Here is a 26,405-nt window from a genome sequence, read left to right as displayed (position 1 = left end):
AAGGTCTTCCTCGTTAAATAAAGGTCAAATTGAGTTATGTACAGTTTTCATTAGCTGTTAGCTTGCCAACCAGCTTCTGTCATTCTCTTCAAGCACAAGTCTGGGTGATTTGCCATAGACATTGTAGAGATGGATCTGACCTAGAGTATGCATGCTGTTTGTCAATGGAGCTAAAGTATTTGGTAACAATAAAGACAAAAATCACCTCCATCTGTCTGTGGAATAGTACACTGTTACCATGCTGCCAGGAACAATAAACCCCTTTTTTTAATAGCGCTCTCTGGGAAACCACCGTAATTACTGTGAAAACACTGGAGCCAGTCTTTCCTTTGAAGGATGGATATTTGAACTATGAATTACAACCCACACTCTACCACAGAATAAAGCATCAGAAATATGAACGTGAAACATTAATGCAAATGTAAACATGTTGTTAAAACCCTCTTCGGCGCACAAATGTATCTTTGAAAAGAAGTGATTTGTCTCTGTCTATACCATCCTCACTCACCTAATATCTGTCCTTTGATGGTTTATTGCATGTCATGCTGGGGGCTGTCCCTCTTTGTTATGGTCTGGGTTGTTTATTCCTCTCTCAAGATCGGTTTGACTTTTGATTTTGACTTCAGGCGAAGTGTGAACACCCTGAGAGGGACACTCTGTTCTTTTTCTCCCAACTGGTGAAATTTGGCCCTTCTCACCTGGGATATATGGGCTCTAGCTGCAGTATCCCTCAATGCTTCAGCTGGTGCTCAACACCTATGGCCAGGCTCTTCAGAATTACATTTTATGGGCCTGTTTGTTGCTGGTCTTTGCTTGGTGGTAAGGGGGCATCACCATCAGTCATCCTCCAAATTTTGTTTCGTGTCTTTTTAGTTAGTTCACCATTTTGGTACAATTAGTGGGCAGCAATGGAGGGTGGAGTTTGGAGCTCAGCATCCTTGTGGTCACCTATTAGAACCACAATTGATCCAGTTTCATATTACGTGGCTAGGTCAGTTGTCTTTGTTAGTTAGCAATACCCTTTTTGTGGGGCATCGACTTGTTGCAGCTACTCTCATGTCATGACAATATTACTTTATTCATACCAAGTCCATGGATTTAAACACCACTGGGGATTCACCATTGGGGATTCACCATATTATCGTCCCACAGGAAATTTCACTGGACATAATGGCTCTGATCACACATTCAACCTATTATATATTATTGTGCATCATGTCCAGTGCAGGTCACACAGAATATGCACATATAATTCATTTTCAGCAGTGGATATTTATTGAAGTAGCGGAGTAGCTTATCATTTTCATAAATATTACAACTGCAGTGACAAAATAACGATTCAATCCTGCAACCTGCTAATGCCGAAAAAACCAATTCCTCAAAGTTACACTGCATATCACCATTTAAACCTTAATCTTGGTATGGTTGTTTGATAAGTTTATCTGTTTAATTCAAAGAGTACCGCAAGTAGCAATTGCTGTAGCCCTTACAAAGTGCCTTATTTTTTACAGTTACTCGGTTTACTTTTACTATCACTTCTACTATTTTATCATGTGTTTGTGATAGTGTGTGTATATGCTTGCAAGTACAATATTTTTGCCTTGCATGTGTGTGTATGCACTTGCAAGTACAGTTGCGTGTGTGTGTGTGTGCTTGTATATTAAACTATGTAGTACTCACAGGCTTACCCTCAGCACCAGGAGGACCTGGGTGGCCTGGGTTTCCAATTATTCCTGCTTTCCCCTATTGAAAAAAGAAAGTAGCGAGAATAAGGCAACTTTACATGAATAAATAAAACGTATGTCTCTCAACCCTTTGGTATACAATATGAAATTAATATACAGTGAGTTCCATAATGCTGAAAGCTCTCTTATACCTGCACAAAGGAAACAACCAAACACACTTGACAAATCAGGAACACCTGTCAGGCATTTGTCCCAAACATTATGGTGAAACCTAAGTGTAGAATCATACCCTTAAATAAAAGATTAGAATGTGCAGTTTTGTCACATGTGAATTGTTTGATTATGAACCCAAAATTGTGGATTAGAGAGCCAAATCAAGAAATAAATATATTACAGACTGCAGACATTATAGACATTGTGTTATTACAGTGGTTTACCATTTTTTTAAACATTTTTTTACATTTTAGTCATTTGGCAGACGCTTTTAATCCAAAGCGACTTACAAGTGCATAGGTTCTACCATAAGTCAAAGCATCACATCCAGAAACTAGCAAAATACACATGAAATGCTGTTCTAAACATAGTTGTCATCAGAAGTGCATTTTAGACAAGGATAGGGATATCAGAAAGGAGGGGCAGGGGAAATCAGGAGGGAGGACTAAGGTAGAGTTTGAAAAGGTGGGTTTTGAGTCTGCGTCGAAATAGGGGGAGGGATTCTGCTGTTCTGACAGTGGTAGGCAAGGTAGGTAAGGCGACCAGAGCTGGCAGACCGGAGTGATCTAGCTGGGGAGTAGGGAGTGATCAGGGATTGTATGTAAGGTGGGGCAGTCCCCTTAGCAGCCTGAAATGCCAACACTAGGGCCTTGAAACGGATGCGTGCGGCAATAGGAAGCCAGTGGAGGCCAATGAGAAGACACTTTAATAACACAACAAATCATGTAACATGACTTTTTATATTTCAATGATGAAAATTTATATTCTGCTCTGATGCAGACAGGTTTGGCAAACACTACCACAGTTCAGATGATAAATACTGCATGCTGGCATAGTAATTAATGGTTTCATGTAAATAAAGAGAGATGCCTAGCTCCCAAAGTTACAATCCATGTCAAGTTGTTTATCAGGGCATTGAATTCACAAAGTAGTCCGGAATGGCCACCATGGCTGGTATGTTTCCAGTAATTAATTTAAGTCATTAATTGGCAGAAAGGTCTACACACCTTTCCAAGGCCTATATGGGCAGCTGAAAGAAAGAGGCATTAGCTAACAGACATGGTGCCTACTCCAAGACTACTCCAGTTCAACCCCGATAAACAACTGGAGATGTATTGTAATATCTATATATTATTTTTTTTTTTTTGCTGCCAACTGAAATGCACAATGTACATTATTTTGCATAACCATAACATTTAGTAAATTATATGGTGGCTAATAAAAAAATCTAAGAATTACTCTAGTTAGACATTTGATGGTATTTCAGTTTTATTGCTTTCGAGAAACACTTTCAAGTATTTTATGACTTGTATGTCTGTGGCTTCAACAAATCATGTAACATATGCAAACATAATTACTAACATTTGTAAAGGATTAAATATTTATGGTAATGCATTTTTATGTTGTGCATTACCAATATACAAAGTCTTTTGGCTGTAGGTACATTGTGAAGCAATCACTTAAACACTGTAGAACACAATTATGTTTTTAACGACCGTTTTTTTGCAAAGTTATTTTTATAATTTTCCGGCACATGTCTGAAAATGGGAAGCAAATGTTTCCATGTGGATTTTATGATCCTTTTGAAAGTTTGACAAATCCTTAAGGGAAAAAAATGTCTAATTTAGTAATATTGACTTTACAAAAAAGCAAAACACAAGAGTCCTGAATGAAAAACACCTTGGAAGCATTCCATTGATGCATGTAGCAAAGGTTGGCAAATTAGCATGTGTCAGAGATAGTTAGCATAAGTTGTTTTGCCTGCTGCTATAAAAACTGAAATTTCCTGAAATGTTCATACAGTTCATTCATGGCTCCAAAAATGCACTAGTCCAGCTAGTGAGCCTTCAGACCCTGCTGAAAGTGCAGGTAATGCTATACTTAATTACGTTTTCTTACAGTGTGAAGTTTCCTCTTTGTATTTATGTATTTATTTATTTATTTATTTACTGAGACAAATTCTTGGCAGCTAGGGGGTGCAGTATTATTGGCCAGTAATACTGCAATAGAGAGAGAGAGAGAGAGAGAGAGAGAGAGGCAGAGAGAGAGAGAGTGAGAGACAGAGAGAGAAAGAGAGAGAGAGAGAGAGAGAGAGACAGAGGCAGAGAGAGAACAGAGACAGAGGCAGAGGCAGAGGCAGAGACAGAGAGACAGAGAGACGGTGGACTGTAACAAACGTGTGGACAGAAGCCAGACTTGCTGTTTTCTTGGAACCGTGTGGGAGCTTATTCCCTTTAGCCTGCTGCTGACATTCTCAGTTTATTCCGCTGAGTGGATTTGACTTCATAAACACAAGCAAGCCTGTGACCGACCCCTTTTTAATGAAGCAATGAGCTGGGCTAATAGGGTCAGGTACAGCATGCTTGGTTACGAGACATCTAGTCCCATCCCATGTCTTTTTCTTGTCGGTTTACTCCAGGGTTCTGTTTCCTAATCTTTCACTACAATGACTATGGAGCCGCTTATAGGGACCCTCAGGAATGTGTCTACTGCAACAGCAAATCACAAAAAGAGTCTTTGAGAACTTAAATAACTTTTCAAGTGCAGTCAGTTTGGGTGAATCAAAAGATTCTACATAGCACCGCGTTAGCGGACCTCACTCCAGAGACAGGCAGGAAGTAACCAGCCTTCAAGGTGCTGTTGTCCAGGCTCCACACACTCTCTTTTACAAGCCTATACAAGTCTCAAATCCCCCTTTAGAAATAAACCTGACAGATCTTTTCCCTTTCACCCACTCAAAAATTGTGATGTACGCCTATTCTTTGCTTAACTTCACCTTATATCTTAAAAAACCAACTTCTCTTTGTAGGTATGAACATAGATTCTACAGGCTACCCAGGGTAGCTTCCTGCCCTCCATTTCATCTTTCTATTTCCTGTCTTCAGGTGAATCCTGTCCTGATGAGCAACGGCTAAGGACAGAACAACATTGCCATGGTATTTTCCCTGATCTCATCCCTTCATGGCTTCCCTGGTGCGTCAAGCTGGAATGTTGCTGCTTCAAAGGGAGAGGAACAGAACATTATGTCAACGTTATGGAACTCACAATTTACTTAGCCTATAAAATCTATGGCATAAACCATCACTGCTTGGCTTTGAGGCAAAAAAAACCCCTCCCTTTCCCTTAAGCCCTCAAACATACTTGTTTCTCCTCACACAAGTTGCTCATCTCTGCATGGTTTATACCTCTTTGTGCCTCTTTGCAAACAGAGAAAGGCTCCACCATTATGATTGCACATATGTAAATCATTGAAAATGCTAATTGGTTTACCGCAAGGCCTTGCTGTCCTGGAGGCCCAGGGGGGCAGGCGCAGGGTTCTGGTGTGGGGTCCAATTCAACGTCTCCAGGCCCGTTGAGACACTGTGACAGAGATATATCACTTATAAAGTGTACCCACACACTTCACTCAGCCACTAGCCTTAAAAGTACCCGCACACACTCACATATCAATTATATCTGTGGAACCAACTTGAGCAGCTCAGATATGTAAAGAGAGCGCATTCCTTCCTCACTCACTCAGTCTTTATCATTCACCCATTTGGCAGTAGCCACACACACACTGTCAGACCACAGAGACAGATACAATGTGCACACACACACACACACGTACATGCATGCACACACACACACACGCACACACGCATATGTACACACACACACACACACACGTACATGCACACACACACACACACACGCACACACGCATATATACACACACACACACACACACACACCAGCAGGGGTAGGGGGAGAGATAGCTAGCTGTAGAAAGTGTTACACCGTAAGTGTACTGTAAGAGCAGTTTAAAGAAAAAGAACAAGAACAGTTTTGAAATACCTGATATGAAAATACAAAATATCTCATTGGTAATTGGTCTTGCTAGTTTGTTATGTCTAAGAGACAGTGCCATGTTCCAGTAAAATTGCATGGTTTCTAAATATGTTCATGTTCCAGTGAAATTGAATGGTTTCTAAACATGTTCATGTTCCAGGCTCAGTGAGTAGGAGCTAGCCTGGGCTAATGGATCTGTGAAAAGTCCTGATATTTACCGACAGGCACACGCAAATGCCGGGAGAATTTTGCGGAGACCTTTCAAAAGAAGATGCAGTCTTACCTCAGAAAATGAGAAAAGAAAGGAGAAGCTGCTTGGAGAATGCGCACAGCCATTGGGCCATGATACATACCTCACCGTCCTGGAAACAACAGGAGGGGAATGATGTCATACATGCAAACCTTGCCAGGACCAATCACAAAGCATTAAGAGCTGGCCAGCACCAATCACAAAGCATTAAGAGCATTACCAAGGAAGTCTCTGAACATGCAGAAGAGCCCAGACCACCACAGTCATGGCAGTCATTCCTCCCTCCCCCCCCACCACCACGTCTCCTCCACCCCTCTGTCACCAGGCAGACGACCAAGATTGGAAGCAACGTGCTGCCTCTGGCACACTCTGAGCAAAAGGCACGTTCGAGCCAAAGCTGTGTCTGGCCTTTACTTTACACTGTGCTTTCAGAGCTATCTGCTGAAAGGCTGGAAAATGTGTTTAAAAGGCAGGGTGCAGGCGAGACCCTCCTTTACAGGCCGAAAGCATGGTGGAGCTCAGACAGGGGAAGTGAGAAGAAACATGACCAGTACTGACCAGGTTAACCCGATGAGACCCAGTGTTGCAAAAATGCATTTCTTTTTAGCCACTCTAGAGACACCATTTTGACCAAATATCAGTTATAACATAACATAACATAACATAACATAAGGTAATGGCGAGAACAGGCCATTCAGCCCAGCAATGCTGGCCTTTTCCGACCCCTAAGTGTACCTACTGCCTAGTTTGCCTAAAAGCTAAATAGTACCTAACACTGTATCAGGTCTGGTCTTGAAAGCCCCTAGTGTTTTTGCCTCCACTACATATACTGGCAAGCTATTCCACACATTAACCACTCGCTGTGTGAAAATATATTTCCTAATATCTCTATGGAATTTCTCCTTTGCCAATTTCCACTTGTGCCCACTCATTCTGCTAAGCGAAATCCCCCCCGAAGAAATGCCTATAATTCACTTTGTTAATCCCTTTTATGAATTTAAAAGCCTAATCAAATCCCCCCTAAATCTCACTAAGCTTAAATAGATTAGGCAGTCTAACCTCATAACTCACTTATCTTTTATACATGGAATCAATCTGATTGCACTTCTCTGAACCTTTTCCAGTGCCTCTATATCTTTCTTATAGTGCAGTCCCCAGAACCGCACACAGTACTCCAAGTGTGGTCTAATAAGAGTATTGTATAAGATGAGTATAACTTCCTCAGACTTATTCAATACTCCTGGCTATTTATCCTAGCATCCAGTTGGCCTTTACATTTAGTTGTATTGAATTTCCTTTGCCAGGTTTCTGCCCACTTTTGGATTATGTTTAAATCTTCCTGGATTACTTTAGTAGATTCCATACTGTCAGCAAAACCTCCTAATTTTCATTTCAACATTTTGGTTTCAGTTAAAGGTCTGGGTCTCGCAGATTAAAGGAATGGAAGTTTTCTTTTCTGCTCTGGGATTATATGCTGGAACACACACCAAAACAAACAAAAAACACATTTTAAAAAGAAAATTTCTGCTTGTTTTAGAAGATCCCAAATCAACTGGTCATTAAATGTACATGCCACAATTCTCATTGTGACAACACTGAATCTTTGCTCCTCATTGGTTAAAAATGGACATGAGGAACAAGGAACATGTTGCCAGTGGGAAATGGGGTTAAAACACTGAACACATCAGAAATGAATCAGAATGCCACCCGAGTAGCCTTGAATACTCACAACTCCAGGGATCTCGCAGGCTGTCTCCCGGGAATTCTGCTCAGGATCGCAATAGATTCTCAGTTTCTGGATCTCAAACTATCAGAGAGACAGGGCAGTGATGAATCAGCTCTAAATGTGGCACAGTATTATCTGATTGTTATCAATGGAATCAATCAATTATAGCTATGTGTGTAAAACAGAATCATATAGCCTGTTTCTCATTGTTTTCCTTTTCTACTTTTTATATGTGACATCAGCTAATTGAAAATGTAAACATCTTGAACCTCGGGAAGATGACTGCAGAAGCTCATGCAACAAGAACAGCTGACACTAGACCTGGTCATCAACATCACGAAAATGCTTCTTTAACATGACACACTTCACAATAAATGGAAAACTCTGCTCTCCTCGTGGATTGTTCTGTGGCATAGATGTCGCAAACATTAACATTCTTGAAACGTTTTTTAGAATAATAAAAATACGCAGTAAGAATTTTTTTTTTGTATCATCTGTACTTTGGTGTAATTCCCTGTTAGTTCTGTCAACATAGTTTTCCAGTATTTATATGAGCACCATAATTATTTTCTCTGTATAAAGCAAAACATCTTATCCTTGAATATTTACAGATCTAAAAATAATAAACACAGCTTTACAAGTCATTATTTTATTTTTTCTCTGGTATATTTTATCACTTGTTGAACATTGCATTGCTGTGGTATCTCTTTTGGGGCCAAAATAGTTTCAGGACCATATATTTGTCTGCCTTAGAGCAGGTTGTATTTGTGGCCATTGGCCTTGCCTAGAGAAGAGAGAGTTAGGCATCAGTAAATTGGCACAGTGAAACACAGAATTAAATTAAACAGAATGAGATGGATGGGTATACTGTATGCCGGAGCACTGTCAATGCAAAAAAAAGCTGGCCCCAGCACACGCAGTAAAGCAAATATATATATAGAATTATAGCTTAGTTTACGTATGTTACTGCATTATTTAAATTTTGGAATGTAAACATTTACTACTAATAAAAATATGCAAACCAATAAGTAATGCAATGAAGTCTTTTTCAGTTTATAAAAATGGTAACCTTATCACATAATTTTAAAATTATTTTTGACTCCCAGCTGTGCAGCTTGTAAAGAAATTCCTCTGGACCACGTAAATGATGTTTGTGCTAAAAGCTAGGTGTAGGATTCTTGGACCAAAAATAAGTATTCGCTCTCCAACTTACCGGTACAGTTGTTTCTTTGCTGACATATTTTCCGACTTGTGTCTTCCCATTAACGAAGATACCATCAGGAACATCCCGTAGAGCCATAGTTTGGATCTCCAAATCATCAACGTAAAGCGTGACATCTTGTTCTGTGACCAGAAGGCGCATCTGGTGCCACTGCTCATCAAAGAGTCTCTGACCACAAATTAAAAAAGCAGAAACTATTGTAATTTTATAAATAGTTAAAAATATCAAGCAATCTCAGGCTACACACTGTCTTGGTCTTTCATTTAATTGAATGTATTAAAATTAATTGTGGCAGCAGCTGTCTGCCAACTTCAATCACCTTCTGTTATGATTTCAAGTTTTCAATTGTAACGCTAATAAAGTAAATTTGTGTACACAAGACCAGACATAACAAATGCATCCTCCCTGTCCTTAAACCAACAGCTGACCAGAGTATGACCTCATGTGATGTCTGCACATTTTCCTGTTTTATTTGTTTAACACTTTGAGGTTGCTCCCTTTAAAACAAATAAGTAACAAAATGATAAAATCCTAGTGGTTGAATGTACTCTTGGCTTTTGCCTGCAGTTTGTATCCCTGTTTCAAATACTTGTTACTCTATTGTCTATCATTTTATTCATGATCATAAAAATAAAAAAAAGAATAAACCAGATTCAGTAAACCGTTTTTGTCCCTTCACAAAACAAGCTTGTGATCCATCTCATTTGAAAGAATACTCATCAAGCTATTCACATAAGCATTTCCATTGGAATCTATTTCTTGTCAAGAACAACAGCAGTTCTGATTGCATACCCATTTTTCAGCACTAAAGCCTGAAGGCCTACAATTTAACTGTTCCCAAAGAAACAGTTTACTATATTATAGAATTGTAGAGATTATAAACTGAGTCTGGGTACATCAGTATAATGTAATGAGCATCAATAAAACATGACATATCCAATGCATTCCCTTCTGAAAAGTGTGGTATGAGGTCTGATAAACTTGCCAGTTTCCATTTTCAAAAATGGCCGCCAGTCAGGAAGACTATGAAAAGATGAGTTCACCAGGTAAAAAATATTTGTTCCATTTTGGCCTTTAGCTGATTTCCTTATCCAGAACCACACAAGTGCATACATAAAGCTTAAAGTGTAATCATGTAGATTTCCACAGCCTCTGTTGGCTGACTAGTCTGCAGATGTCATTCTTGAAATTTTAATTCTGCTACTAAAATTCCGTTTACTCTGTCCACTGGTTCTGAATGAAGGGCCTATTCTGGTTTAAGGGTTGAAAGGGTTGAAAGTTCGCACTGGTTACCTTGGCTGGAGACTGTGTGAACACCACTGTCTGGGTGGCATCAGCCGAAGAGCTGGAGGTGGTGGTGAACACGACCGTGCGGGAGAGTCCGTTCAGCGTGACGGCCATCTGTGGCCTCCCTCCTTTGGTCTGTACCCTCCACAAATCCCACTCCTCCATGGTAACCGAGCCCTTGTACTTCAGCGTGGCCACAAAGACGTAGGAGGGAGGTAGACCGTCAGGAAACAAAGACCTGCAGATGTGAGAATGGTCTTTGGAGGTTACTGCTGATATGGCGAGAGATTTTAAAGGTTCTGTGTGACCGGGGCGAGCCCAGGCTCAAGCTGGCCTTACCTTGTGCTTTCGCTCAAGTCAACATGTGATGTGACCTGGTAAGCTTTGGTCCCATAGAAAGATCCTTGAGTCTTTTTCGCTTTTTTGGCCAAGTTCAAATGTAGCAACATATCGAAGCCTTTCTCATCGCGACTGTTTACAGGGATCCTTACCGGGCAAACAATTTCTATCGTAACAGAGCAAAGTAGAGAGAAAAAGAGACAGAGAGAGAGAAAGACAGACTCAGATCTTTCCAAAAATTACTGTGATACTGCAAGCTGTACAATGATGCAATACATAAACTATGTCATGTATAATTACTTGCATGTACTGTAGTAACCTTTTTCACTATTAGCCAGTGCATTCAGATCGAAATGTATAAATACACTTTCAAATTCAACATGGAAAATCAAAAGCACATGGATGGTATGAAACATATTTACATTTTGATTTACATCCTGCACGTCTAACAAGTGGTATGTTTTTGTCATCATGTTTTACCATCTGTTGAAAGTAGTTTAGTCAAAGTTGTGTATCTTGTGTGCAATTGATAATATCAGTCATGAGTGCATTCATTAATATTTGTTAGAGATCCTTGAACAGGTTTATGTCAGGTGTATTCAGTTTTATTTATGCATAGATATTTATATGCATATAAATATCAGATAATGTTTAATTAATTTTGTTTAAAGAAGATAAATATGTTCTCTGTAAAGTAATACAGTACCCCCTTGTTTTGAATGTATTTCATATGGTCAGTGAGTAGGCATATTTAGGACTAAGCAGTCCAAGAATTCGAGAATTTATTTCAGTTGGCTGTAAAGGTGAAATGAAGAGTCTGTGTTAAAAAAACGCTGGAAAGCTGGAAGCATCCACTCATGGTCGTATCTCCCCCATTGTATAAACCAGACAAAACGTATCCTCTGCCCAAAAAACACATATAACGTATTCTTCCTTCCTTCATGTCCAAAGATAACGGTAGAGATATCTTACTTGAAATATTATTCTACCACTCGCATTCAGAGCAGGAGCACATTCTAATTATACTTTTGATGCAAATAATTGTACATTTTATAACTTTTAATGCTGAGTTACAATTTCTCCTTAAGTGACTCACCAGCTAGGAACATTTGGAAACCACTTCAGGAGTACAGTAAGCTACTTTGTAACAAAGCATTTTAACTTAATGACAGAAACTTGCACTATTTACTGAGCTATTAAAATGCAAGCCATTACACTTATAGCCTCATTATTCAGCAGTGTTGCTTTAGAAATACACAATAGTAATGTATGCTATATGAGGGGAACATTGAAAGTCATCTGTTTTTCCTTCTCATATGCCTTAGAACACTGCAATAAACCGTCTTGGAAATTATTTCATATTCTGCTAATGTGCGGTTAAGCAGTTGCCCCCATTGGTCAGTCTGTAGTCAGTCTGTTAATACTTGTCAGGAGACAGCTGAAAGTTGGGTGCAGCCAAAACCACACCCCCATCTGACAGAGCCAATAAGTTTTCAGCATAGATTAGCCATGCCACAATCAAAAATGATGCGTAGTATTTAGGCCTTTGTGTGACCATCCGTGGATAATTGTATAATAGGGATGACTAATTACTCACATCAAAGGGATTTCCAGACTGAATGTCTGCTCTATTTTTGTTAAATATTTTTTTCCAGAAGGAATAATGTTCTAATTCATCTGATTTATACAATACTCATATTCAGTGTTGGTCGATAAACACAGAGCACTTTATAAAATCCTGGGTGTGCCATTGCTATGCTAAACTGGAAGAAATTTGGAGCATATGAGGCGATCACATGTCGTGAATGTCTTTGGAATAGCACATACTCTGAAAACATCAAATAAAGATCTGCATTTTCAATGGTCTTCCCAAACTCTGGAGGAAACTGGAATATTTAAAGAATATGTACATATTTACTCCTTCTAAGAATACATTTAATGAATTGCACATTTTAGACTTTCAGACAATCATTGCTAATATTGTGGCCAAAATACAGTAATTATATTTGCATTTCACAAATTAGTCATGTGTCTTATATACAGTAGGTTTATAATGATACAATGACTTAGACATGTTTCCAAGCACTATTGTGTTATCCACTGAAGGCAGAGTAGGATGTGGAAAGGCTAAGTATAGGAAGTGTGTCCAAAGTCAGTCATTTTACTGAGACCAGCATTTTCTGCAACCGGCTCATTTTATGGACCCATTCAATAAAAAAGCTTGGGAACCCCCTCTCTTCAATGTCACATCTATTTTGAGGGTTTATTTCAAAGTTGGAAATGACTACCATAGACAGGAAATTACTAAAACATTTCCAACAGCTATAATTTGACACTGTGGCATAATATATGGAGGCAGCGCTCAATTGTCAAGGGAAATAAATCTGATAAAATAAATCTGGAAGCTGATATGTTCTATCAAGTGATCCTCACTAAATTACGCGTGCAGGTCACGCTAAAGGGTCTACATGAATCCGTCTGCTTTCAGGTCTAAAGGTGAAATGAGGTATGCTGTTGTAACACCTGTTCTCAGTTAAATGCCAAAAACCGTGTGTAATTTATTGTTTTTATCAGGGTGTACAGTACGTCTGGCAGTACGGTAACGTGCTTTGGCGAAAGTGGGAAAAGTACACAAACACAGTGTCCTTTTGTCCGTACCTTCACACAGCTTTTGTCGAATCACCTCGCGGATTTTGGAGATGGCGATGTAGTCCTCCACGTAGAAGACGTAAGTGGAGGCCGGCTTGTTGGCGATGGCTTTCAGCTGCCACTCTTCCGCCTCTTCGCCCACCCCGATGGCGAACAGGATCACGCCCGTTTTCCGCACTTCCTCGGCCGCCGCCGCCACCTCGTCCTGCGACTTCCCGTCCGTGAGGACCACGGCGATTTTCGTCACGCCGTTGGGCGCGCGCTCGGAAGTGGCGAAGAGCCGGTCGCTGGCGAACTGAATGGCCTTCCCCGTGTTGGTGTTGCCGCCCATGTACTCGATGGCCTCCATGGCCTCGATCAGGTCTTCGCCGGAGTAGTGATTCCCCAGAGGGATGTGCAAGTGGGGTTCATCGCTGTACTGGATCACGCCCACCTGCGTGAACTTCTGCCCGATGTTGAAGTGGGTAGTGATGTTCACCAGCCACCGCTTGACTATTTCAAAGTTAGTGTCGGCCACACTCCAAGAACCATCTAGAATAAACACTAAATCGCTAGGAGCGGTTCTGCAACCTGAGAAGGGGAGAGAGAGAAAGAGAGAATGAGAAAGAGATGAGAGACTGATCATAAATAGCTTCACAGGAACATTATGTTATGTTTGAAAATTATAGATCATACATCATACATTTTTGTAAGATATATCCCTGGGGATGTTATCTTTCATTCAGAGATATGTTGTGTGCTTATTTTTGGATTACCAGAAAAGTCACTTGCAGGACTAGCTATCTATACAGAGGAGTGAAATCACTGCTTTGGCTATAATATGCTTCTCCTTCCACTAACATGTCTTGGGGTAATTCTCTGCTAATTCACTAAGTGCAGGGTTTAGAATATTTGGTTTGGATTTTCTGAGTTCTTAGATGAACATATGCATAGCACCCATGGGAATCAAGTTTGTAAGTGCAGCTACAAGCATAGCTTTCATCTATTCAATTAAAGTTAATTCTATTCTTACTGTACTGATAAGTTGTATTAAAAGGTTCACTTCTTATGTTATCTCCTGTTATTTCACTATCAATATGTCACTATCAAGTCTTTGAATAAAATGCTTGCCAAATGTATTGGAGGTACAGATTAGTCAGATGATGAAATGGGATGGAACATGGAAACAATGTTTTTCATTGATGAAGAATAAAAAACATTAAATGGTAAACGGTCTGCATATAGAAATGTTAGAAACTTAGGAGATGTGCTAGCACTCTCGCTATTTATGTAATTTAGGTCAGGCTTTGGACATTAGTGCCGGCTGAAGACACACGAGACTAGCAGTCACATGCTAGCGCTCGCTCGGTGTTTACATGACGGTGGCGGCCTTACTGGATCTCATGTCCTCCGGCTGGGCTGTGCAGAGAGAGAGCAGAAGCAGGAGGGCGAAGGCTTGGAGAGTCAGACATCTGTTCTTCATTCTGGGGGCCATGGCGTGGAAGAACCCTGCGCCAGTTACACCTGCACAACACCGGTGTGACACTCAGCCAAAAGAACAGATACACATACAGTAGTCTCATTTTATAGAAGAGAGTTAAACTGACATTTTAAACTAAGCGCAAATATATATTTACAGTACTTATGGGGAAACAAACACACAAACAAAACACACACACAGGCACACACACACATTTATAGTGCTCTCCAGATAGATTTTGGCGCTGTACTTTGTAATTTTAGATTTATAATTGAACAAGGCTGCTTGAAGCTAGTGACCCATTGCCAGGTGCTGCATATGTTCTGGTGATGTTCTGCCAGGCCTGTAGTGCAGCCATCTTCAGCTCCTGCTTGTTTTGTTGCCTAAAGTTTTCTCTTCAGCATATGAAATGCATGTTCAATTGGATTCAGATCAGGTGACAGACTTGGCAAATCAAGAATTTTCCAGTTTTTGCAAAACTTGCTTTAGTAGTATGGGGTCATTGTCCAATGAGTTTGGAGGAATTTGCTTGAACTTGAGCCAATAGGTTTCTTTATACTACACACTGCTATCAGCAATTACGTCATCAATGAGGACAGGTTAGTACCTGTGGGAGCCATACATGCCCAAATCATAACACAGATTAGGTGGTATGCTTTGGATCATGGGCAGTTCCTTTTGACATTCACACTTTTCTCTTGCTATCATTCTGATACAAGCAAATCTTGATATTTTACCAGAACTCAGCAGGCTCTTCTAGGTACTTGTGGCTAATTCATGGCCTGCATCTTGTAGCCTATTTAGTTATGTAATGTCTTTTGCAGACATTAGTCACTGACTCCACGCCTACGTCCTGAGGAGTCTTCCTAATCTGTTTTAGGGGGTTTTCTTCATTATTCATCATCAAATGTAGAGGCCTTTATTGGCCTTCCAGTCCCTGTACTCATCAGTGCTCCCTTTCCTTTTTTTTAAAGTTCTAAACAGTTGGTTTAGGGAAGCCTAAAATTTGGCCTGTAACTCTGACTGTTTTCTTCTTCTTTCTCAGCTTGATAATAGTTAGCCATTATGTCTTGACTGTCATTGGCAACAACTCTTTTCCTCGAGTTGAAAAATGCCAATAACAGACTCAAAAGGCACTCAAAAGCCTATAATCAAGACTAGATACCAAAAGCTCTCTTATACCCGCATTAAGGAAACAATTGAACACACCTGACGAATCAAAAACACAAATGTGAAGTTGTTTGACTCAAACATTATTGGTGTTCTGAAACGAGGGACTATGTATAAAAACTGCTGTAATTTCTACATAGTGAAACCCACATTTATAAAACCACCATTTCATAAAAGCTGAGAATTTGTATTTTAACCACATCTGTATTGATGATAAATCTAAAATTGGGGAGTATAGAGCCAAAGAGCCAAATCAAGAAAAGAAAACATGTCTTTGTGCCAAACATCGTGGAGGGCACTGTAGACTACACATAAAAATGTTAGGACCACTCAGAACACACTGAAGAATATCGTTAAAAAAATATTTCAGTTCCATGAAAGTAGTTAATGGTCAAATATTTTGTTTTATTGAGTGCTTAAGTCAATAGTGATTTCACCATCTAGATCCATACACTGTAGACATGTGTGCACTTTAGATCTACTGTAACTGCACCTTGGTTCTGCTTACAGGACTTTCTCCATGTAATCCACATGGGCACTGTGGTGACCCTCACTTTTCATAATGTATGACAATGTGACGTATCATAGCAGTTCTCCAGCGTGAGAAGTATATTGAGAATACAGGCACTGTAAAAAGACCACAATAAGCACAGAAGAAGGCTGGGTGGTTTTCGTGTTTGCACGTATGCATGTATGTACATGTGTGTTTGCGTGCGTGTGTACGTGCATGTGAGCTTGTTTGTGTGTGTGTGTATGTGCGTGTGTCTGTATGCGCACGTGTGTGTGTATGTGTGTGTGCATGTATTGTATATGTGCGTGTGTGGGTGTGTGTGTGTTTAGGTGTGTCTATCCATCTGACAACACTTAGAGATTGGATTCCCTCTCGGGAGAGAACAACCCGTTGTGATGGATGCGTTTGTTTATGGACGTACGTACAATCACACCCACCCGCCCAAGCCCCCCAGCCCCACCCCCTTCTGTAAGTTGGTTGTCCCGGTGATAGCGTGACTGTGTTTTTCCAATCATGAGCCCCCGCACTGAAACAGAACTGCAAGGAGGCAGTCTGCCATTGCAGAGGGGTACTTGCTCCAGCACTCCTGCTCTCAGCCCAGGGGGCAGGGTGGGGGTTTTGGGACGGGGGGTGGAAAACACTCCATCTGCTCTAGCCAGTTGGCACCTCTTCTCTCCTCTCCTCCTCCCCAGGCTACATGTCCTGGCTGATCCCACATGGAATCCATTTGCTCCGTCAGACAGTGAAATTCCAGGCCCTGGACAGTGACCAAACACATGTACTCATGACGAAACCATGACAGGGCTGGCCTCGCTGGGGCCGCTTCCAATTTGGCAAGGCACTTGCCATGACGACAAGCCTCAGCCTTTTCAAGACCTCAGGGGCGGTCATGGTAAAACATGGTGCCATGTTTTGAAACTGAACAAGGACTTCAGATAAACCCTCGAAACCATGGACGTTTGAGGAGAACACCCCGTTTCAGGTTGCCAGATCTCGTTGACCATATGGCATCTCTTAGCACGCCTACGCTACTCTGTGACCTGTGAAGTCATTCAGGCAGCATGGGCTCTTTATGCGCTGTCACCTATAGGCCGGCGTGACCCGGAAATAGAAACAGCGAGACACTGGACTGCAGCAAAGAATCATCCGGAAGTATTTTCACACTGAGATTCTGCAGAATGCTTCACCTTGGGCTCAACCAAAAACATGACTGTGAAATCCCACTTTGGGATTCCTCCTGGAGTTATTCCCCCTCGTTTGTTGCAATAGTTATAACAAGATTTATTTTTTGGCCTTATGGATGCTGTCCAGTTGAAACTGGGAGTCCGGAAGCAATGTTTCATTTATTTCAGTTTTCCAGGGAAGGGATTAACCAATAGCCAATAACCCGTCCTTACATGACTGTAGGGATTGTATTCACAAAATTTCACTTGCACCTTTAAGGGATTTCAACCATTTCCGGGTTTTCGTTCTTTGGCATTGTTGGTTTTACTTGTTTTTTTTGTTCATGTTTATACTTTTAGGTTCATTGATGCTGAGCACAGTAATTAGTTCAAAATTAAAAAGTCAACTTAATTTGCTTTGCATATTTATTCTGGCACACAAGATATCAGAAATGTCTTATCGCTCTTTCAGCGATATTGGCATCCTGTTTTTCTTAAAAACATGCCAGCAATAAACAAACTTGTCGGAAGCAGTTCTTTGAACATCATTTCCAAACCATAGATTCACATTTGCCAGAAACAACATCATTAATCTTATTAACCATCAAATGTCAACCCATTTTTAGAATAGAATGACTGCAAAGCAGGCTGTTAATTTTCCTTGCATTGTATGTGTGTGTGTGTGTGTGTGTGTGTGGCAAAGCTGGCTGTGAATCTTCTTTGCATTGTGTGTGTGCGTGTGTGTGCTTGTGTGGGTTTTGGTGTGTGTAGGATGTGTGGTGTGTTGTGCGTACAGTATGCGTGTGTGTGGTGTGATGTGTGTGTGTGCGCATATGTGGTGTGTGGTCTGTGGTTTGTGTGTGATGTGTGGTGTGTTCTGTATACAGTATGTGTGTGTGGTAGGATATGTGTGTGTAGGGACAATGAATAGTATTCCCATTTGTTACATTTCAGATGGTGGGTCAATTGCTTCAGCAGCTTGTTTGTTTGGCTTATCTGTAGATTTGTCCAGTTTAAGACAAGAAGTGCTTGTTCCTAGAATATTCCAGAAGAGGCAGATGTGGATAACTCAGCAAAAACTGTATTGTACTGCATCCAGTGGGGGTATGTTATTTATCAAAGCAGTCACTGGACCCAAACGTCTCCTGACTGGCACCCCCTGTCAGACCCTGAGGCACCACCATGCTAGTCTACCATTGTTTTTTTAATTGCATTTTTCTTTTTCTTTTTGTTGCATTCAATCTTCTGTTGCAACAAGGGAGGTTATTCCAGCCCTAAATCAATAACTGCTGGTGAACATGTTCAATTAGTTTGCCAAGGCAAGGGGAAAGTGAACAGCAGCCAAGCCCTTTCATAGGCATCATACGAATGGCCAAAACATTATATCAGTTCCCCCATCAACTTCAAATAATCAAAACCATAAACCAGTGCGCAGAAACATTTTCTCTGCTGGAACAGGAGCCAGTTCATGTGCAGAGATACTCGGCTGAACCATCTATAGAATGAAAGCTTTAATTCGAAACGCTGTTCAACTGAACCAGTGGCTACATCTGTCCAAACTGTCACCTGGCACATTTTTAGATGTTTTATCTCAGGACTGGATAAGAAGCTTCTCTCCCCTTTTTACGTGCAGGGTCCGAACCTTCGACAAAACGCAGTGTGATAATTCCATTCATTCCATGGGAGTGACACCAGTGCTAACTGGGGGGAATGATAGCTCCGAGCTCCTACAGCACGCTGTTGGCTGTGCGCTGTGCACGGTGTCTGGGAATACAGTATGTTAGTTTTATGATGTGCCACGGCTTTGATCCAAATTATATAGCTCATGTACCACAGCGGCTCTTCTGTTTTCAATGCAAGAATTAAAAATCGCTGCTAAATTGTGTAACAAGCCTCAACAAATAAAACTTACTGCAAAAATATTGTTATGATCTGCATTCTGGAAGGCAAACGCTTCACTGCTGCATTCTGTATTAAATTAAATATAGAATATTTCAAAAGAAGGGCAAGAGAGCAAAATTTTGGAACATAAATTAAGAAAAAAAGATCTCTCAACAGTATAGTCAGAACTAGCAGTTAACACCCAGCTACAGTCCTGGATGCAATAAAACCAGTCGAGTCGCATTTGCATCGCAAACACACCGGGAGACCACCTTGTCCCGAGTCCCCCCAGCAAGCCCTAAAAAGGCATTCCCTGTCCCTGCGACAGCACAGAAGGAGCGGTCAGCGCCTCCCGCACTCACCTGGAGCAGCGCGCGCGGAGCGGGGGCAGCGGGAGTCGGGTCCTCCTCTCAGCGGGAGCCAGCGGGCATGACTGCACGAAGCAGCCGCGGAGACGGTGGCTTTCTGCAGGCTGAGCACGGCAGATGTTTCCCCGCCGTGAGAGAGCCTGCCCTCTCTCCGTCCCGTTTCCCACATCCCCTCAGACTCTCACTGGCCAGACGCCACCTCCAATTACCGCCGGGTGGAAAAGACACACAGATAAGGACACTGTTCAGCAAAGTGGGATGGGAGACTTTTTTCCCTCCTTTTCTTAGAGCAGAAGGAAAATGATGATGGCCAGTGATGGCAGTTGTGTTACATCCAGTTTTTTCAGTTTGGATTTTTTTTTTGTTTTTCTGTACTCCCTGCATACCGGGAGAGTGTGGGGGTTCCTGGAATCAAGAATAGGATCAGTCTTAACGGACAGCTGCGTTGGAGGGTCGTAGTGTTTGACTGCTTGCCTTGTATTGTTAATCTGAGGGGGGTCATTTTACTTAGTTTCAGTCTTCCTGCCAACAACAATCTGTGTACCCTGGGAATGTGTGTAGTTTCACGTTTCACTCTAAGGCCAACGAAGATGCATCCATGTCTGTTTAAGGTAAAAATGTAAAAATAAAGATGGGTTTATTTAGCCTGGGTACTGGTTCTAATATATTAATGTTCCCACAAACAAAAACTGTGCCCTCTGCTTGACCCTTCCAAATGTGCACACACAAAACTAATCATTGTCATTCGTGCTGGCTTCAGTTTCTCAAAACTACATCCTGGTTTGTTACCTTTTTCCTGAAAATACAAATCAAATTACTGATCAGGATTAAACCTCTGTTTGTGTTTGTGTTTGTGTTCTGGAGTACAGGATGTTATAGTTGTTACAATTATGAAATTATAAATATACAATTACGTATTCCAAATTTGTGAGGGGAAGAAGGAATACAAACATTTTAAAGTAAATAATTCATCATATTTGCTTATTGGTGCTTTAATGAAGGGAGAATGTCACGACTGAAATTTAAGATCAGAACAATAAGTTCATTGGCTTACATGTTCCCATCCATCCATTATCTTAACCCGCTTATCCTGAACAGGGTCGCAGGGGGGCTGGAGCCTATCCCAGCATACACTGGGCGAAAGGCAGGAATACACCCTGGACAGGTCGGCAGTCCATCGCAGGGCTTATATGTTGCAAAAGGTAAAAGATACTGACAAGGCTGCTACAATACGCAATGTCGCACTGACTGATTGAAACCACACCTAAAATGTATTTAAAAACCTCCAATTACAACATAAAGTGAAGAAAGTTTTCTAACGTCTTCCCTATGCATTTCATTGCACCTGTTTTCCTTCAAGTGTAGTTAAACCCCGTCTGCTTGCTGCAGCACGCATTCAAGTTTCCAACCATTGTTTCCTGGATGTGAAGTCAGCACGAGGATTACACCTGTTTGGTTCACTCCACTAGTTTCCAAGTCTAAAGGTCTAACTGGAATGATATTGCACCTGGTGTGGATTTGCTAGTCAAAACAATTTAATGACCGTTTTAAAAAGACAATGCTGTCTGCATTTTATCGGTGCATAACGTTTCACGGAGCCCAGCCAAAGTCCAGTTCCAGAAGCAGTGTGTAGTGCACTTTTCCCTAGAATGTCCTCTGTTTGTTCAGTGAGGATAGAGTGAATTCAGTACCGCCTGGAGAGGAGATTTAATAGGAATGAAGCTATGAAAGACAAAAAAGGCTGTTAGCTGGAAAGTCATGTCAAAGTTTAAACATTTCCCTTCTGAATGTCTCCTGCAGTACACTGCTGAAAACTTCAGCTTAAATAGACAGGTGTAGCTTGTGAATTCGAGAGCGCTTTAGAGATAGTAATCACTTATCCTCCTGTAGAAGCGTCCACCGTTGTAGATTCATCTGGAAATCAGCAACTCGTGTCCTCAGGGGGAAGGCGGACTGGAGTGTGCCTGCATCAGATAGGGGAAAATCTGGAAATTACACAAGGACTTCATAAATAACCGAATGAAACAAACTTACCAGTAGTATGTGTCAGTTTGTTTCACTGTGCTGGGGGAAACTTCCTCCCCCGTAATTTAGTGCCTTTGGTCACCATCAGGAGTTAAGGAACAGCTGTGACACAGGGCAGAGCCCAGCTACCACAGCTGTCAGATCCTCCAGTATCCCAGACTCCCTGTGGTACAGATTTGCTGGCTAACAGGAGTCTGGCAGCCAAGCTCCCGGCTTGATGAATGTTCAATCAGAGGTCAGCCGCTTTGTTATTAATACCGTCTTTGGTGAAACCTCATTGCGGAAAATGGTGGTCAGAGGGAAACCTCTCTTCTGGAGCGTACATCCAGAAAGTTCCACTGCGCCGGAGGCCTTGAAGCAAAGAGAAGATGAGAAGAGCCACGAGCCTGTGGCACTTAATGTACAGCCCTCATCATCCTGAGTGGGTAATCGCATTGGTAGACAAAAGTTTCATTGTTGGGGACTGACATGTTCAGTTGGTCCAGGTCCAATCAGTGTAGGGATCTACGTTGTATCCAATCAGTGTTATTGCAGATTTGCACGCGCTGATTCCTATTCAATAAAGTATTATTTTCAATAAATTGGTCATGCTTTTCATCGTCACTAGCGAGACATCTTGGCCACACACATTTTCAAACTGAATTAGCTTCTTTTAAGGACACAAGCTAATGTTAAGAGAGCACCAGTTGTCTAAATTACACTTGAAAAGCAGTGCAGGCATTTTTGATGAGCAGTGGTTTATGTTTGGTCCAGGATCCAACCGTGTAATATATACAGTATAGAAAGTTAAATAAGCTCACTTTAAGTAAACTGTTTAGCTTTACGGAAAACATTTTTCCACCCACTATAAGGAGGCTTGCTGCTATTTTAAATTTGAGTCAAAATTCTGATAAAATCACCTGCCAGATGATACATTTTCAAAGGTTTGGCTGGCATCTGATTGGTCAAAGTACCCAGTAATTCGCTGATGCAATTTTATGTCGTTGGTCTGCCTGAAAAAAGATTAACCCTTTCCTGGCTGCTCATCAACAGTACGAAAAAAAGATAAATGTCTGTGGGCACAATCTCATGATCACAGAAATGTCAAATACCAGCATAATTCACAATGTAATCACACTCAGAAGAAACGGTTCCAAAAGGCTCCTCTGTCTCTCCATAGAGCAGGGGTACACAACTCCGGTCCTCGAGGGCCGATCTGTGTATTGGTTTTTGTTCCAACCAATTGCTTTGTTTTTAATTTGCTGCCTGTCCTTGTGCGCAGTAAAATAATTCGGATACAGTCTGAAGCTATAGCCAGTACTCATAAACACGTCAGATAAGATATGATCAAGTCAATTAAATTATTAAGACCAGATGTTGGCACAAAATCCTGAAACGGATCGGCCCTTGTTGTGCACCCCTGCCAAAGAGGAACCATCTCATTAAATTGCTTTTTTGTCAGGAAAAAGTCCTTTTCACACCTACCATAGAGGATTACAGAGAGAAATAAAACTGGCTCTACTATGGAGAGAAGCCAACAAACCCTTTTATTCGAGCACATGTGTAGGGACTATCTTAAACCCATTTTTGGTAATGTCCACCAAATTATCTCCACTGTGGTCACTTTTAGGCACACATTGCAGGATGGGACAAGCACATTCCATGATACAACTAGGGTTGCCACACATTCTGGTTTTCCCGGGATTGTTCTCTTTTTTGAGCGACTGCCCTTGAAAATGACTATTCTTTCCCGGGACCCAAATTGTCCCGGAGTTCCAAATAAAACCGGATTCTTCTACTGCTATTCTGTTTTTTCCTCTTTACGTTTAGACATCGAAACAGGTAAAAATTAGTAAAACACAGCGATGATTGGCCATATGCCTATACTTCTTTTTAACTGGTAGCAGAAACATGAAAGTTTACCTTATCACCTAGCAACTGCTGCATGGGCTGTCAGTCTGGCGCATGCATTCACTTCCACGACCCCACCGTAGGAAAGTTCAGCTAGCTACTAGCCAAGAGGTAATCGCTTAATACTTCTGATTTATTTTTGATTTATTTCATCAGTTTTATAAAATGGGGGGAGAGATGGATGAGGAGGATGAGAGAACAAAATCAGAAAAGCAACCAGCAGCAAAAAAAAAAATAATAATAAAATAAATAAACATATACAACGTACAACTCAGACTGGGCACTTTTCTGAATGGATAATGACACGCCAATTTTGACAACAAATCATATGTGGCAACCCTAGATACAACAGTGAACTTTAACCCTTATCATGGCTATATGGCTGTTGGCTTCAACAGTTCTCCACAGTGCTGTGTTCAACAGAACTGTTCTCATTGGCCTGTCCTCAAAGAACCCCCATCTTCTTCCCCAACAGTGAAGCTGTGCAGCTTAGAGGGAGAGTTTTGTGCACATTATGCGGTACAGTATGAAAAAAGCAAGAATAAACAATGTAAAATCATTGCAGATTTTCTTTGGAAGAGTACGTAATCCTTGTTTTCTTGTCATTTTTGAAGCAATTTTGGAAGCATTATGGAAGATCTGCAAAGGATATTTTGTCATATGAGGGTGAATGGTGAGCATGCGATAGATTGGCAACCTGCCGTTCACCAAGTGCATGCTGGGATCTGCTGCTCCGGCAACCCCCGCAACCCTGTCCAAGGGTGGCCTGTAGCATAGTGGTTAAGGTACATGACTGGGACCCGCAAGGTCAGTGGTTCGATCCCCGGACTAGCCACAATAAGATCCGCACAGCCAAAAATGCCATTAATGTAATGTAATTCAATGCCCAGGAATATGCAGGTCAGATAATGGATCGATGAATGGATATTTTGCCATGGGTTGGCATGGGTTGGTGGGAATTGTTGTCCCTTGCTTTGAAATCACCCCATGTTTGAATAAGCAAACTTTGAATTTCCACAGAATGGCGCTTCCATGGACTGTCCTCCTAGGTGGTAATGGTTTGTACAGCATTACCCAGCAACAGAACATGAAGCTCCATGGTTATGACAAGAGGAGTGTGATGCGTTGCTACAGCGGGGCTCTGGTTGACCGGGAGGATTAATAATTTCCATGGAAGTAAACGGAGGGGATGTTCCTGGAAGGATGGCGGGGGAACATGGCCATGGAGCGGGGAACCCCCTTTCCCAGGCCAAGGTGCTGCTGAGAAAAAGGGGGCCGGTTGGAGCTTTTGGAGGAAAAATCATACGGGGTCCCAGGCCAGGAAACACACCCCCACCCCACACACACATACACACACAAACCCCACAGGCTTCCTGGTAGCTGGCCTTAACTACGCTAACACAGCTCAAAACATGGGCTGCATTGGAAGGAGATGTTCCCTTTTCAGCAGCACCATGGGACACAGATTCACATGAAGTTAATTTGGAAAACGCCAGCTGAGTTTCCCTGCCCCTTGAAACCCAAGACGCAGAACATGGGAAAGAGAGGATTCTGAGTCAGACTAAGCGGGTATTGGGAATACATGCTTGCAGGAATTCAGTCCTTCCTGCAGCTGGAGTGGTTTTCCTTAACTCAATTTTCAGAGTAACAAACCACATAACAAACATATTGTAATTCATACAAGAATAAAACAAAATTATACTTGCCAAATATGTATGTACTGTAGTTCTGAGATATGTTTTGACTTTACTGTATGTGAGTGGGGGATTACAACAGTGCCATTAACTTTTGAAATTAAAACTATGAAATTTTGTTTAAATGAATCCATACTGGGCATTTTATTCAGACAGTGAGCTATTCCCTATGTTTGGGGAGACAGGGAGAGAATAAAGAGGAGATTAAACACAGCAACAGCTTTCCTGGTTCCTGTAATCAGCACTGTGAAGACTCGTAATTCCAGGGAATAATTCTGAATGAATTATACTGAACATCAATACAACACACACACAAAGAAATGCAGAAAATATGTTATCCATAATTGCTAAAAAGGGAATTATCTCCTGATGTGTTTGTTTTAGAAAAGGTCAGTAGAGAACTTATTTATTTTAAAACTATTTTTATCTGACTGCTTACACGGTCCACTGAGTTGACCTTTTGCCTCACTGGGGAGAAGATGAATTGTTACTCAGTGAATACCCAGGACGGTATTGCACTGCACAATGTAAGCACTGGAAGAAAAAATATTTAATACCACACACTTAAAAACTCGAAGCACTCAAAAACACGGGGGCAAAGATTAGACTAAAAGGCAGTCTTAGTGAACATAAGGCCAGAATTATGTCCAATGAGATGAACAAGTTAACACATTTTATAGCTATGTTTTACAACTATTGTCCACAGAGGGTGCAGATTATCTGCATACAGTACAATCACAGAGAAAACGTTTGGCCAAATGAACAGGGTATAGAATCAGAAGTATAGCATTCATACAAAATGATGACTGCAACATGCAACTATTAATTGGCAAAAGTCACTGTTGGATGGGAGCCAGAAGCAGGTGAATAATTTTTAATCCAGCAAAGATCACATCACACTAATGGCTGCAGTCAATGCAAGCGGTGACTTCGCTTACCATTGGTTCTCATGCGCAAGAGTGCGAAACCTTATTTATCTAGCCTTTGGTTGGTTATTTTATTGTACTATACTGAACTGTATATGACAGATACTGTTTGGACA

At 41.3% G+C, this 26,405-nt stretch overlaps 1 protein-coding gene across 2 annotated transcripts in view; it reads right to left on the bottom strand.

The window, feature by feature from the left end:
• Positions 1-20,002, bottom strand: part of col21a1 (collagen, type XXI, alpha 1) — a 52,664-nt gene extending 32,662 nt beyond the window's left edge. For both annotated transcript variants that reach the window (XR_009706411.1, XM_061228704.1), the window contains exons 1-9: positions 19,749-20,002; positions 14,577-14,705; positions 13,212-13,772; positions 10,554-10,719; positions 10,221-10,452; positions 8,919-9,095; positions 7,709-7,786; positions 5,169-5,258; positions 1,681-1,743 (exon numbers count right to left, since the gene is read on the bottom strand). Coding sequence is in view for 1 of the 2 variants with exons in the window: in XM_061228704.1 (XP_061084688.1) it covers positions 1,681-1,743; positions 5,169-5,258; positions 7,709-7,786; positions 8,919-9,095; positions 10,221-10,452; positions 10,554-10,719; positions 13,212-13,772; positions 14,577-14,705; positions 19,749-19,923 (1,671 nt within the window). In the remaining variant the exon portion in view is untranslated. The remainder of the gene's footprint in view (positions 1-1,680; positions 1,744-5,168; positions 5,259-7,708; positions 7,787-8,918; positions 9,096-10,220; positions 10,453-10,553; positions 10,720-13,211; positions 13,773-14,576; positions 14,706-19,748) is intronic.
• Between the last annotated feature and the right edge of the window lie 6,403 nt (positions 20,003-26,405).

The sequence above is a fragment of the Conger conger genome, chromosome 18, assembly GCF_963514075.1.
Source record: "Conger conger chromosome 18, fConCon1.1, whole genome shotgun sequence".
In the NCBI taxonomy this organism is placed as follows: Eukaryota; Metazoa; Chordata; class Actinopteri; order Anguilliformes; family Congridae; genus Conger; species Conger conger.
This window is presented reverse-complemented; position numbering and strand designations above follow the sequence as displayed.